This window comes from Haliotis asinina, chromosome 7 (assembly GCF_037392515.1).
Source record: "Haliotis asinina isolate JCU_RB_2024 chromosome 7, JCU_Hal_asi_v2, whole genome shotgun sequence".
Classification (NCBI taxonomy): domain Eukaryota; kingdom Metazoa; phylum Mollusca; class Gastropoda; order Lepetellida; family Haliotidae; genus Haliotis; species Haliotis asinina.
The window spans coordinates 61445452-61459546 of record NC_090286.1 but is presented as its reverse complement, the minus strand read 5'-3'; the positions used below and the strand labels follow the sequence as shown (position 1 = coordinate 61459546).

General features: G+C 38.9%; 2 protein-coding genes across 2 annotated transcripts in view; one reads left to right on the top strand and one right to left on the bottom strand.

The window, feature by feature from the left end:
• LOC137291711 (replication termination factor 2-like) overlaps positions 1-14095 on the top strand; it is a 559227-nt gene that overhangs the window by 166008 nt on the left and 379124 nt on the right. The window lies entirely within an intron of this gene.
• Positions 4303-5274, bottom strand: LOC137290444 (histone H1-delta-like). The gene has a single exon (XM_067821376.1). It carries the CDS (start codon positions 5214-5216, stop codon positions 4659-4661), a length of 558 nt encoding a protein of 185 aa, XP_067677477.1. The 5' UTR covers positions 5217-5274; the 3' UTR covers positions 4303-4658.

The following is a 14095-nucleotide window of genomic DNA, read 5'->3' as shown; positions in this document are numbered from 1 at the left end:
TAATTTGGCTCTACAAATCACTTTGAGATAAACAAAACCCAACTAAATAGATAGCTGACATGGGTCTACTTCGCTTCAGTTTTTAACTTCACTTACTAACCTGGCTCTACCTCACTTAAAGTTAAAGAACTGAAAAGGTTGGCTTGGCTCTACCACCCTTTAGTGAAACAACCTTTATGTAGACAGTTAACCTGGTTGTACCCCACTTTAGTTCAGAACTTAAAAGGTACATAATTAACCCGAGGTACATAATTAACCTGAGGTACATAATTAACCTGGCTCTAAATCACTTGAGACACCTTAACGTGTATGATTAACCTGGCTCTGCCTGACTAACATAGATAATTAACCTGGGTATAGAATAACCGCATGAAAAGTATTTTCAGATTAAGTCATTGCATGTCATATTTCATTCTGAAAAAGAATGTCAGATCAGTCCTCAGTGTAAACACGGGTTATTTGTTTAATCATCACGAAGAGGATTTATTTGACTACAAATGTGACTGAATGTTTCTCAGTATTTTTTTCAGAATGAATGTAGATGTACGAGAGGATGTCAAAACGTGGTGAGCCTCACCAGAACAATGATATAAATGCCGGCGCGGTTTTATGTTTTAATATTCTACATAATATCTGTCAACCTCACACAAACAGGGTTGCCACGTTCCAGCCTCACCATACCCATTTTGTTTGCCTTTTTATCTTGGGATCCCCCAAACTTCAGGAAACTAAATATGTAAGAAACATTTTTTGTGCGTTTGAGATAGGTAGAAGACCGCTATAATCAAACTTATATTTCAAAATAATCGGTTCAAAATACAGTAACTTGTTAAATGACTAAAGCTCTAAACAAAACAATTCTAATTTTCCTCAGGTTCTGAATCCCTGGTAGATCTTGGGCCCCTTTTCAGTTTAAATAGGTTTGTTTGTTTGTTTGTTTGTTTGTTTGTTTGTTACAATCAAAATCAAATATTCAGAGACTCTGCATTATTCCAGATGTTGCCTAGTGGTAGGTGGCAGACTGCTACGTGTATGTATAAAGAGGGAAGGTTTGTTTGTTTGTTTGTTTTAACCCGCCACTCAGCAATATTCCAGCGAGGACATTCTGTTGATAAACGATCCCCGGATAGACATCCAGTGATTGACATTATGAGCATCTGTCCACACTTTAGGGGATTCGACGCCATGCCCATCCGATCCCTTTACGACAAGCGCAGGTTGGTGAATGTCGGGTGATCTCGGGCGTATTGGCTGAAGGTACACGAATATAACCGGATTAACATAACAAATGCCTTCATTCGTCAGCAACACTGCCTCTCTAGGCGATCGGGAAATGGACAGTTGATAATGCACGCGTGTGTATGTGATAATGACACTATACAGGATGTGACATGTGCAAGCTAATCGCCTCCTATCTGTAGTGATTGGACACTGGACTTCAAGACGATTGTCTCTTATCAGTAGAGCGGGTAGCAATACGCTCACGTTAAGGAAACTTCCGGTTTGGACACTCGGATAGCTGACCACTCCGAACATGCCGTCCACCACCACTTGTATTAATTACTTGCATATTACAGACTGGCAAGAACTGAAATATACATAGTTTCTGTTATGTTTTGAGTGGCGTTTTTGTTTGTTTGTTTGTTTATTTATTTATATTTAAAAAACACATCAATGTTCAAGTACGTGCTCAGACTGACAAGAATTGAAATATGTATGCATAGTGACCAATTTGAGATAATGGAAAATGGAAAATAGTTTGTCTTTAGTGTTGGGGTTTTGTTGGGTTTTTTTGTTTGTTTGGGTTTTTTCTTTCTTGTTCTTCTTTTTTTCTTTCATCAGTGCTCAGATAAGTAATTTTTAAAAAAATGGTAAATGTGTTTCACAGTCTAAAGATGATTGAATTAAAGACTCGTTATATACATCTAATTCATAAATCGTGAGTGACTGTTTTACAACTGAATGAAAGTGTGAAACGAACTGTACAGACCCGTAAAGAACCGGGCAATAATGTACCTGTAGCAACCCATGTTTGTCGTAAGAGGTAGCTTGCTGCATCGTTCGCGCGGTCAGACATGGTTCACTCATGTCATCGTATCCCGATTGCGAAAATCGATCATCATGCTTTTGATCACTGGGTTGCCTGGTCCAGACTCGAATATTTCCAGGCTGGCATCACATAGTTGGAATATTGCTGAGTGTGTCGTTAAACAAACAGACAAGCCGATCATCCAGTGTAGCTGGTGACTCACAGTGGGGAGACAAACATCGGCAAAAGCCTGTATCGTATTTGGAATCAGTGAATACGTACGTACGCGAGTGGAGGCACTATTTCAGCAAGGCAACTACTTCGTGCGAACCAACTATATAGTCTGTTTGCCCTGAAAACGTACTGGTGAATTTCACTTTAAACAAAAAACGTAAATCAAATAAAGTAAAATTACGCTTGCTCATTTATATCTCATATATTTTATTCAACTTATATTAGGATAAACGTTGTTTAACAAACTATCACAGTTTCAAATCGCTGTTACTGGTTTGTCAAAAACCTTGAAGGTTCGAAATCCGGTTCGTCCCGATGTTTTGGCTACCCATTGACTACCGTCAATATTTACCACTTCCTGCTGAGAAAAGTAAAATCCGACCTGAATGATGCCAGATAAATATCACAAACTTTTTACCTGTCAAATAACATTGTTAACAATCGCTCGGGTTGAGAATATACAGTTCACGTCCGAGTGTTGTAGGGTAGCCCAGTGATTTAAGTTCGCCGAAGACACGGGTTCGATTCCCCACACTGGAACACTGTGTGAGGCCCATTTCTAGAGTCCCCATCGCGATATTGCTGGAATATTGCTAAACACGGCATAAAACCAAACTCATTCCGACTCCTCTGACGCTAGCCTGATGTGTTGTATGAGAATGCTGACAGTTAAGTTGACTACATTCGATGGGCCGATCTATGAATGGTTATAGTAGTTGGCCATAAGTGAGTCATCACTATTGATATTTCCATAGACTTACATGTTAATTAACTGTTGCAAGAATAATTTTCATAAACTGAGAAGTCATTTTGTCGTAATATAATACAAACATATTGGTAATCATCTTCAGCTGCGTGTTCATAGCTTTCTTTTGTCTTTGCGTTGACTAGTTAGCGAATGACACCTGATAAAACACCATAAATAAGTACAACTTTTAGTTTATCCCACAGACAGTGGGTTCAACCTCATTGGTATGTTTAATATTTGTTGTCTAATAGTTTCAGTTTCCCTCGGAAAAATAAATGGAAATTATGTCTATGTAGCTGAGATGATAACTAATTAACTAATGATGACTCACTTATGGCCAACTTCTGTAGATATCACAAGGTACGTGTATTACACGTACACCTCAGTCTCTCACAATCCCTGAACCAATCAAATCCTTTCCCCACTGCCTGCGATGTAGACTAACAGCTAGTCTCTGAAATGAACATATTTTACTAAAAAAAACCTTCATAGTGAAAAACAAAAAGAAATCTAGACTTGCTACATTTTCTAGGCTTTCTTGGATATATATATACCCATGCTAAAGCCCTAAATGAAGCAATTCTAGACTTCTTCGGGTTTTGAATTTCCCATCAAACACTCGCTCCCTTTCAATGTCAGTGTCAGAATTATATATGTTCAGTGACTAAGCTTTAGTCTAGTAAAATCGTGTGTAGATGCCTCCCTGGCTCCGTCCCTGAACCATGGTCATTTCCCTACTGCCTAGCCCTCCTTGCAATGCTGCAGCTCCACATGAAGCAAGTCTAGTGTATCTCCCTTTTACTCATACTCCATTTACTCTACTGGTAACACCTATCATAGGAGAGGCACAGTATTTCAATAAAATATTCAGTATAAGTACACTATCTCCTATGCAGAGTATACTCTGCAACACAGTAGGGATTGGTTATACGGTCGTGGTGATCCGTTGTGTCTCGGTGTACGGTTGGGACAAGTGCACGGTAGCATGACCCGGTTATTGGCAGAATACTACCATCGTGATTAGGAACTCCAGACTAATGGCATGCCTAACGCACTGTAATGTATATAATGGCGTCTTGTCAACGCAAGCCTCTATAATGTAACCTAGTACCTTCTCAGTTCTGCGTATACAAGAATGGCATCTAAAATGGCGAAGATAAAACAATGCGCATGTTTCGTAGATATTGATAGACGTACTTAATAACATTACCCAATATATTTACCGTCGCCACTTTAGAACGGAAATAAGCATGCGGAATAAATACGTAAATTAAAACAAAAATATGATAGATTTAACTTCGTTCTTTTATATAATGAAATGGTTTATATACACAATGAATCGCGATATCAATGAGCAATGGCGTGCGCATTTTGCAAAACAATAAATAATTAACAAAATTGCACAAATGAAAAAGTCAATGAGCACTTTTGATACTGTCTTTCGATGACCCGTATGAGGGATGTCAACATCCACTTGCCACACTGAAGTCAGTCTGCTGCCTGTCCAGTTTTGCTCTGATGCAGAGCGAATGTGAACACAATTGTAACATGAGTTAATGTACGACACTTGGTGAGGCGGTGATGATGATAGCACTAGGTGTGAAAGTTTGTACAGAATTACACAAGTCGGTTTCACAACATCAGTCTTCACTTCTTGGCTGCTCCTTTCTTCTTGGGGCTCTTGGGCTTCTTGGGCTTTGATGCCTTCTTGGCGGGAGACTTTTTGGTTGTCTTTGGTTTAGATGGTTTCTTTGCTGCGGGCTTCTTGGGTGTCTTTGACTTCTTTGATGCCTTCTTGGGCGATTTCTTGGCGCCAGCTGCCTTTGGCTTCTTTACTCTCTTAACTCCGGCAGCCTTGGGTTTGGTAACTTTCTTGGCCCTGGGCTTCTTTGCCTTCTCGGACTTCTCTCCGATCTTGAATGATCCGGAGGCACCGGTTCCCTTGGACTGCTTCAGAGTTCCGTTCTTGACACCAGCACGGAGAGCCAGCTTCAGGTGAACTTTGGCAGCATTTGAGTCAACTTTGTAGTTGGCCAAAATGTACTTCAAGAGAGCCTGGCGAGAAGAACCACCACGTTCTTTCAGAACAACGATGCCTTTCTTGATCATGTCACAGTATTTAGGGTGACTTGCTGCCTTCTTTGGCTTGGACGTCTTCTTCTTTGCTGCCTTAGCGGGTGATTTTGCAGGTGCGGCGTCGGCCATGGTGGAGTTTTGCTGTAGAGCTGTTTGTTCTTCTGCGTGTTACTGACGAGAGAGCGAGAATGCTAGCAGTGGCGCGTTGACCCCTCATATATTGACTTCGCGCGGACGTCGGAGAAGACAACCAACAACTCGCAATGGCTTCGCTAGTGTTATGACTGCTTATACACTAGAGTGTGCTTCCTCCATTATCTTTGAGAGCTAGCAGCGCTTTATCTTTATGTTGACGCCCATAGGTATTAATATATACCCGAAGAGATATGAAAATACTATCTAGTTGTGAAATTTGAACGATATTTACCGTTTATTTTCTGAGAAAATTCATTTTATTGAGCGATGTCTGTATATGTGATTGGCTAGCACTACCAAACAAGATGCCTTTTTCGGAAAACTCTATGTCTGCAGCACTGAAATTGTTACGTTGGTCCATTATTCAATAATTAATCTCTATGGGAAAACGACCATATACTTAATATATCTCAAAATCATCTCATGATCGATGTAAACTTTCGAAGCAACAAACACAAGTTGTCAATTTCGGCCGCCATTTTTCTTCACATCGGACGCAAATAATTTCACTAAATACCCTATTTCACCTTAATATACCAATAACTCATATGGTTTCATTTTATGGATACATTTAGTATCACCAAGGGATATAATATATGCCAATTCCATATACTTTAAAACTCACAAACGGGTATAACCCTTAAAAAATTACGCGTCGCTCACAGGGACACATAATTGGGGGGCTGACTACAGACGCCAACATTTACAACGTGCAAAAGGACATTTTTGATGATATCATTAATTACACATCTTTTAAATATATCAAACATGCAACAGCTTATGCTGTCACGCGTCTGTGAACAAATTTACTCAATACCCACGGAATTTCCTCCATATAGCGTGTGGAAAATTTCCACTCGCCTTGTCATACATTTTCTCGTTTCATACATTTGTTGATACAAATATTTAATACATATCGCGTCTATGAGTAGTTTCTTTTTATTCTCGTGGATATATGCATCAAATTAGAACTGATTTTGTTCTGGGGTTGATTACAAGGTTTGAATATAATATTAATATTACAAATGCAGCGTTTCACCAAGCTCGACCCAAGTTCCCGTCTCTACAATCCGTCCAGCATTGAGACGTGGCAAAATGTTAAAAAAAACTGGCTGGTTAGGCCAAACAAAACTTGAAAGAGACACTTTTAGTACGACCGAACACCTGATTCTCAGGCAACCCTGTTTTACTGTTCACACTGTTGAGTTGTTCTTTCAAGTCGTTTCGAAATGATGACGTCATCCCTTCAACCCACAGCCATGTCAGGTAAAACAACATGTGATTTTTCTAGGCCTAATATGAATGTTTCTCACAAAGTATTAAAGTTATGATTCCTACAATTTCCACAAAAATTTCATTTGTGTATCAACTATTATGACAGGCGACAGCACAATATATTTTAATACAGGTACGTAATGCACGATCATGAAGTCTCAGGGGTCTAGTTCTCTGGCGATCACGCTTGTCCCGTCAAAATGAGATTCTACATAATGGGGCACATGTTTTCAGCACCAGTAGAGAAAAACACACTTTTCTCGTGCGATGTCAGGATGGCGTGATCATGGTCATTTACAGGTACTCGCTATGATACTAATTTCCCCTCATTCGTGCAAAATCTATTATGTTGCTGGTGATCTAACAAACTGACCTTGAAAGAATGTAGTAGTAGTAGTAGTAGTAGTAGTAGTAGTAGTAGTAGTAGTAGTAGTAGTTAAAATGAAATCATAACAATATTTGATATGTTTACATAAAAACAGTTCGAATCACCAGTTCCTGCAAAAGTTTCTCGCCCCACAACCCAGGCAGATATATGAACGTAAATTCGTTTTATTGTTTGTGTTGAAATGTTTTCTGGTTTCATTCATTCCTCCAATGTATTTAGATTCCATCACAGTATCCCATAAGGAAGAAACTACACTTCACGAAAACATCAATATATGTATACAACATATGTATGTTAATCAGTTAATGAAAGTGATTGCGTTTTCCTGGTTCTGTATATAATCTTGACATACTATTGATATCACACTTGGGCAATACAGCCAGATATACAGTATAGCCCCAATGCGTGCCCACACTGAATGGGTACAGATACAGCATATCGAGAATATGAACACGTATATATCAGGTTACAGTATGACATGAAGCCATCATCATTTCATTCAAAATATGCATGTTCTGTGAGAAATATTATGGACTACTTTATTGTGATGTAGATGGCGTTACAGGGTTGTCATCTCTCGAGTTCTCTCATTAAGGAAGAGACGTCATCCTCTATCTCCCACTTACACCTGATCAAGGGCGATCTCACTTTCATGTCGTAAAAGTTTGTTTTGATAATTCCGTGTCTCTTTTGACTTGATGTAACTGAAATTCCAACATAGACTCAGTGATAGATACCGTTTCTTTCTTTAGTCGCTGTGTTGCAGCCTTGGGAATAACTGTGCATGTTATCGCCTGGGCACGAAGATTTGAGGCTTACAAGTGATGGTTTGAATTCCCCACAGAGGTATGAATATCGGGGAACGTCTCAAAGTTTCCCAAACCGTTTTTTCTGCAACGTGACGTTATTATAATTATGGAATCAGGCCGAATCGTGACACAGAGTTACAAATACGGACGTGTCTCGTATGAATTTAGGACCATCGACAAGGTTTGGAGTTTTCAAAGATATTTCCCAAGAAGTAAACATAATCAGTAAGTATATATTCTATAAGTCTCCAATATCGTCAGACTAACATTTTGTTCCGGAAGGGTGTCTTATCAAAAATAAAAGATTGTCTGCAAAATGTCGAATAGTACTGGCACTCAGAACCTTGCACTGCTAGGGCAGTGTAGACTGGACAATAATTCTGTATACTTGAGTTGGGTTTATACGTAATCAGTGACACAGACCACTACACCGTCTGTCCATAAATCTTACCCAAGTGGAAACATATATATCCTATAAGGTCTTTCGGAGATGGAAGAATGGAGGAAGACCTGTTTTGCTATACATAGTATTGACCTCTACTATGCCGCTCCACGTTTTGGGTTGTTGGTCAAAGAATGTTTTGCAGGTTGACTCAAAGTACCTACTGGGCAACTGAAGGTCTCAGTTTGCTATCTGGGGAAACACAACGTTAGGCGTTTTATGAAATGATAAGTCCGAGATGTTCAGTGGACCGAGCAGTGAGCTGTCAACCTGGGTTCTGACTACTGGCTGTCCTAGCGATATAGAACAAAGTCAGTCTCCTGCATGTCACTGCTGTCGATACACCGTCTGGCTACCACCAACGTTGATAGGTGGGCGGTATTGAAACAAACAACTGCGTGACCACGTCAAGTCAAATGAATTGTCCATTACGATAATAAATGAGCAGAACATCTAGGATCAAGACAAGTGTGTACTTAAATAAATAATATTATATATATAATATATAACCTTTACACTTGTAGCGAGAACGGACAGTAAATTTAGGATAGCAAATATGCTGTACAAACCGATAACAAAATAACGTGACCAGGTAGTATCAGAAATGTGTACTATTTGCTAAAAGGTATGGGGAAAGTACAAAAGGTGTCTAGGTAAGATTTGCAGCTATAGGATCAAGAATAGCTACAAATCTCGTATGATACATCAGCTGCATATCTGGGTCGATTCATAGCCTACACATCCTGGATGATACATCAGCTAAACATCTGGAAGTACACATAAACTTCACATCTCCGATAATACATCAGCTAAACATCTGGAAGTACACATAAACTTCACATCTCCGATAATACATCAGCTAAACGTCTGGAAGTATACATAAATTTCACATCTCCGATAATACATCAGTATGACCAAGATTCACACGGGATAGGGAACGAGGAGGTTGCAACTTGAAGAAAGTCAGCATCTTTACCGTCTACATGTATCAGACAGATCACAGAATTTTATAATAAAATACTAAATGCTTTACATAATTGTCATAAGTAAATTTTAACCCCTTACCGTGGAAGGGCATCAGTGTGTGTTCGTATGCGTGCGTGCGAGTTCAGCCACCAAATTCTGAACTTGGGGTGGGTCGACCTCGAAAAGAAAAACACAATTTAGTTAGTAATCTGCAATAAAATCTTGACTGTCGTCAGGGTGACCCATTATCACCATACATTTGTTTACTCTGTGTAGAAATCCTCGCCATCATGCTGAGAAATAACAAAAATGTTAAGGGTGTAAAAATTGGACTATTATTCTCGATGGAACTGAGATTTGTTTACATGCAACAATTTATGAACTAACTTTCTTTGTTAGGTTTTCAGAACTTAAAGTTAACATTGAGAAAAGTAAAAACATATGGATTGAATCCGAAAAGAGACCAAAACATAAACCATGTAACAAATGGAATGGGTAGAGAGCTTCAAGTTGCTTGGAATAGACTTTGACTTAGACTTGGGAGTAATGGTAAAACCAAAATAATATGGTGAACCACAAAACATGGTGAATTTTATGAAAATCTGGTCATTCAGGATATTCACGCCCTTAGGAAGATATACAATACTGAAATCACTTCTCTTGCCTAAACTGTACCTTCTCTCCTCAATGCTACCTAATCCCACTCACAGTATAGTTGCCTAACTGCAAAGAAACTGTTTTCAATTTATTTGGGGTGGAAAACTGACAAAATAAAGAGAGAAAATGTATTGTACTCATATAGGTGGAGGAATTAAAGTAGCACATATCTTTAAAACAATCTAGTCCCAAAATATTTCTTGGATAAAAAGAATCTTGTTAAAAGCCTCAAACCTAAGTAAGCTTCTTTGAAAACGGCCCAAGCCAAATAAGAGAATATGCAGATTTAGGAGCGACGTAGTTATGGCTTGGGCAGATTACACTGAAACCTTGTTGGAACAATCTCCGTGTGATGAGGAATTTCTGACATTTCCTTTGTGGTTAATACTAATTATTAGTCATCAAACACCTTTTTTACTCAGATTGGTACAAGAAAGGAGCAAGGTCAGTCAAATATCTACTGGATAATGATGGAAAATATTTAGGTTTTTATCTGAATTTGTAACTAAATTTCATTGCAATGTCAATTTCTTTTCTTATCAAAGTATGATCAGTTGTGTGAAACAACTACAACAATAATAACCTCGGTACCCTTAACTCAGACCACTTATCATTAGAATTGCCTAGAGCACCTTACTACATTCAGAAACTGTTACATTCTGGTAAGGGTAGCAAGCTGTTCTACACCACTCCTCTCACATCAAAATTCAAGAAATCAGCCCCAATTTTAAAATAAAAAAACATCATTGAATCTAACATTGATGAATCAAATTGGAGAACTTACAACATTATTCCATTTAAATGCACACAGAGTACAGAATTAAGATGGCTCCAATTGAGAATTATTTACAATATCGTAGGCGCAAACTATTGTCAACAAAAATGAAAGCCAGTGACATTTCTGAGTAGGTATTGTAAAACTTCCAATGAAATTATTTTACAGCTTTTCTGGGATTGTAATTTGATAAATAGACTTTGGAAGAAATCTGAGGAGTGGCTCATGTCTGATGCTGGAATAAAATTTTAACTTACCCCACAAACCATACTATTTGGATTAAAGGAAAATCTAAATGACCCTTTGAGTATAATATTGCTTCTTACCAAACAAACAATCTTTAGCAACCGAAAATATAGAATAATACCAGATCAAAAGATTTTTTTCTAGAATCTGCTGCTAATACTATTATATCTCAAAATGTAGAGATTTACAACCTGTTCATATGCTAGATTTACAATATTTTGGTCATCAGTATTTGCCTCGTAATGTACTGACTGCTTTGGATATAGTTCATATCTAACATTGAACATATGCAAACACTGTAGAACAATATACATGTAAGTTTATAGCTGTATAGACTCTGATATCAACACCATCACGTACCGGTAAATACATACCAGGGCTTGATTTAGTGCTTTGTTACTTGTGCTGCTGCAGCCCAATATTACAAAATTAACCTAGATATGAGTCTAACTTGCACGAGGTGCAAGTCAGTCTTTGAGAAATACATCAACAATAAGTCTAACATTACAACCATACATATGTCAGCTCCTCTTTCTCCTACACTTTGCATAGCTATGGCACCGAAACATTGCTATTCATTCACACCTCTCAACTATGACAATTCCTGTAAACAGGGATTACCTTTGTCTCTGTGTTGCTATGGTTTCATGGGAACCACATCACGGAAATATGTTTATGTGTACCGAAACCTCTGATGTTTTAACACACTACGTTACAACTGGAATTTGATGGGTGCAACTATGTCCTTGTCACAGGTTGCACCTGGTTTAAGGATAGCGTCTCTTGAATTGAGCCCTGCATATTCTCTTGAAAATATTAACATTATGATTAAGAGCATGCCAATATTTTCTAGTTTGTTGATTACAGTATTTTACATGTGACCTTTACTTTGAAACAATGTGCTAATAAAAGAATAAAAATTGTGTCGGTCGGGCGGTGAGAAACACACACAAAATAAAAATACTGACCGTACTGTATTTCCTGGATGTTACACATCGTCCATATTGTTTCTGACAACGTTTGGACGATTGCGACATAAAGAATATCTTTTCAAACACAAGAATAAAAACTAGATTGTTCAGTTCCATACACTGATCACATTAACATATCACATGACTTTCAGTTCCCGGACCTTCTTGTTTCTAAAATTATCATTTCTAGCATCGAGTGTTCTTTCGTCCATTCCATTCAGGTTTACTGACAAAACAACTATGAATGCAGCTGATATTAATCCCTTGCTGTTGACGGAGCCTGAATGTATTTTTACTTTTAACATCTTGATACTTTTTCTATTTGAACCTGTTTCTTCCAATATCTCCTTGTGAACACGCGTACATGCGATACAGTTTGCATCAATACCTACGTATTCAGTCTTCCAGAACAAGGATTACTTGTTTACTTCACAGCTGGATTTTGTGGTTGGAACAGATTTTTTCAAATCACTGAAAAAAAATCCTGATTCTCTTGGTGGTTTCACAATCCCTGGGGTTTAACAAAATTTCGACATTTTTTTACATATTGCCTGTTTTGACAATGCTGCTTTTTACAAAATCGCAGGTGTGACATATCAACTGTAACATATACACCGTGGTGAGGGGACTGGGAGGCTATGAGCAGATCCCTGATGAGATGAGCATCTTCGAGAGAGCTCATAGCACCATAGACAAACCTTGTGTGGAGAACAACCTCATTCTGCACCTACGGGGTAAGAATATAATTCCATTTCCGATATCGACAGTTTAAAGAAATACTCCATTTGTTCAAGACTTAGTTTCTTCTCAAGTTGTAGATTGTTTAAGACTTATTAAATGTGACTTACTACTAAGTGTGACTAAGACCTACTACCATTATAGTGTGTGAACAAGAAAATTCATTACACTTATATATTATGTAAACAAAGTGTTTAGTCGTGATGTGATCACACTGCTAAATAATGTGTCACTATTGATAAGAATACTTTTGCTGTGCCAGTCCTCTCCTATTCCTTTGGAGTAGTTGATTGGACAAAACAAGACATCCAGAGTCTTGACCGCCTGACCAGAAGGATCATGTCTGATAACAGAGCACACCACCCTCGTTCCTCTCTTAATCGTTTATATATGCCAATCAATTCAGGAGGTCGGGGTTTGATTAATGTGGAAGCTCTTCATGACAGAATTTTATTGTGTACTTTTGCACATATTTATTTGTCAGATGATCCTCTGGTGATGCACGTTAAGATTCATGATGAAAGCAAGGAATTCCACAGCTACTTTAAACGTGCCAAGGTTGTTGGACACAATTTGAAATTTGAAGTTGATTTTGTTGATGGCGATGTACTGCTGGACGGTACAGTGATGGGAGTAAACCAGGTGAAGTCTTTCACCAAGTCTGCCCAGAGTCGGTCCTTTGTGGAGAAGCTGTCTGAGAAGCCACTGCATCGTGTGTATATGCAGTGTGTGGAACAGAACAGCAATCCAACCGACTCCTTCGCCTGGATGAAGTCGGCTGGTCTCAAATGTGAAACTGATTGCTTCCTTTTTGCTGCTCAGGACCAGTCACTTCCCACTCGCAATCGCCAGAATGTGATTCTTAAAGAAAATATCAATATGAAATGTCGTCTTTGCAATAAATTTACAGAGACTGTCCAACACCTTGTCAGTGGATGCCCTTCCTTGGCACAAACAGCATATCTTAAAAGACATGATGGCATGGCTCGCTGCTTTTATTATCGTCTCCGCCATGCCTGTGGCTTTGACTCCGAGGTCCATCCATGGTATGACCCTGAAGATGTCCAGGGCGTCCTGGAAAATGATGCTTTTAAACTTCTCTGGAATAGGCCAATATACAGCCTGAGACGAATTCCAGCTAACAAACCTGATCTTGTCCTTTTTGATAAAACCAATGAAATTATTTTTATCATTGAATTTTCTGTCCCTTTTGACAGCAATGTGATTGGCAAGATTCAGGAAAAGCATGATAAATATGCGGACCTCGCCTTTGAAATGTCTCGCTTACATCCCAAGTACACTGTCGTCAGGCTCCCCATTGTTCTCGGTGCCCTTGGTTTGGTACCTCCTGATCTCTTGGCGCAGATCAGGAGAGTGCCCGGGTTCTCCACCGGGAGCACAGCCCTTCTGACAATCTGGGTAATGCAGAAGGCTGCAGTGTTGGGGAGCCTCCATATTCTCCGGAAAGTTCTTGGTGGGTTCGACTAGGCAGTGTTTCCTGGGAGAAGTCCCATTCGCTGTCTGGGCTGCGTGTAGAGGGGGCGAG

Excerpts from the sequence above, each read along its gene's own strand:
- LOC137290444 (XM_067821376.1), bottom strand. The coding sequence starts at position 5,216 with ATGGCCGACGCCGCACCTGCAAAATCACCCGCTAAGGCAGCAAAGAAG.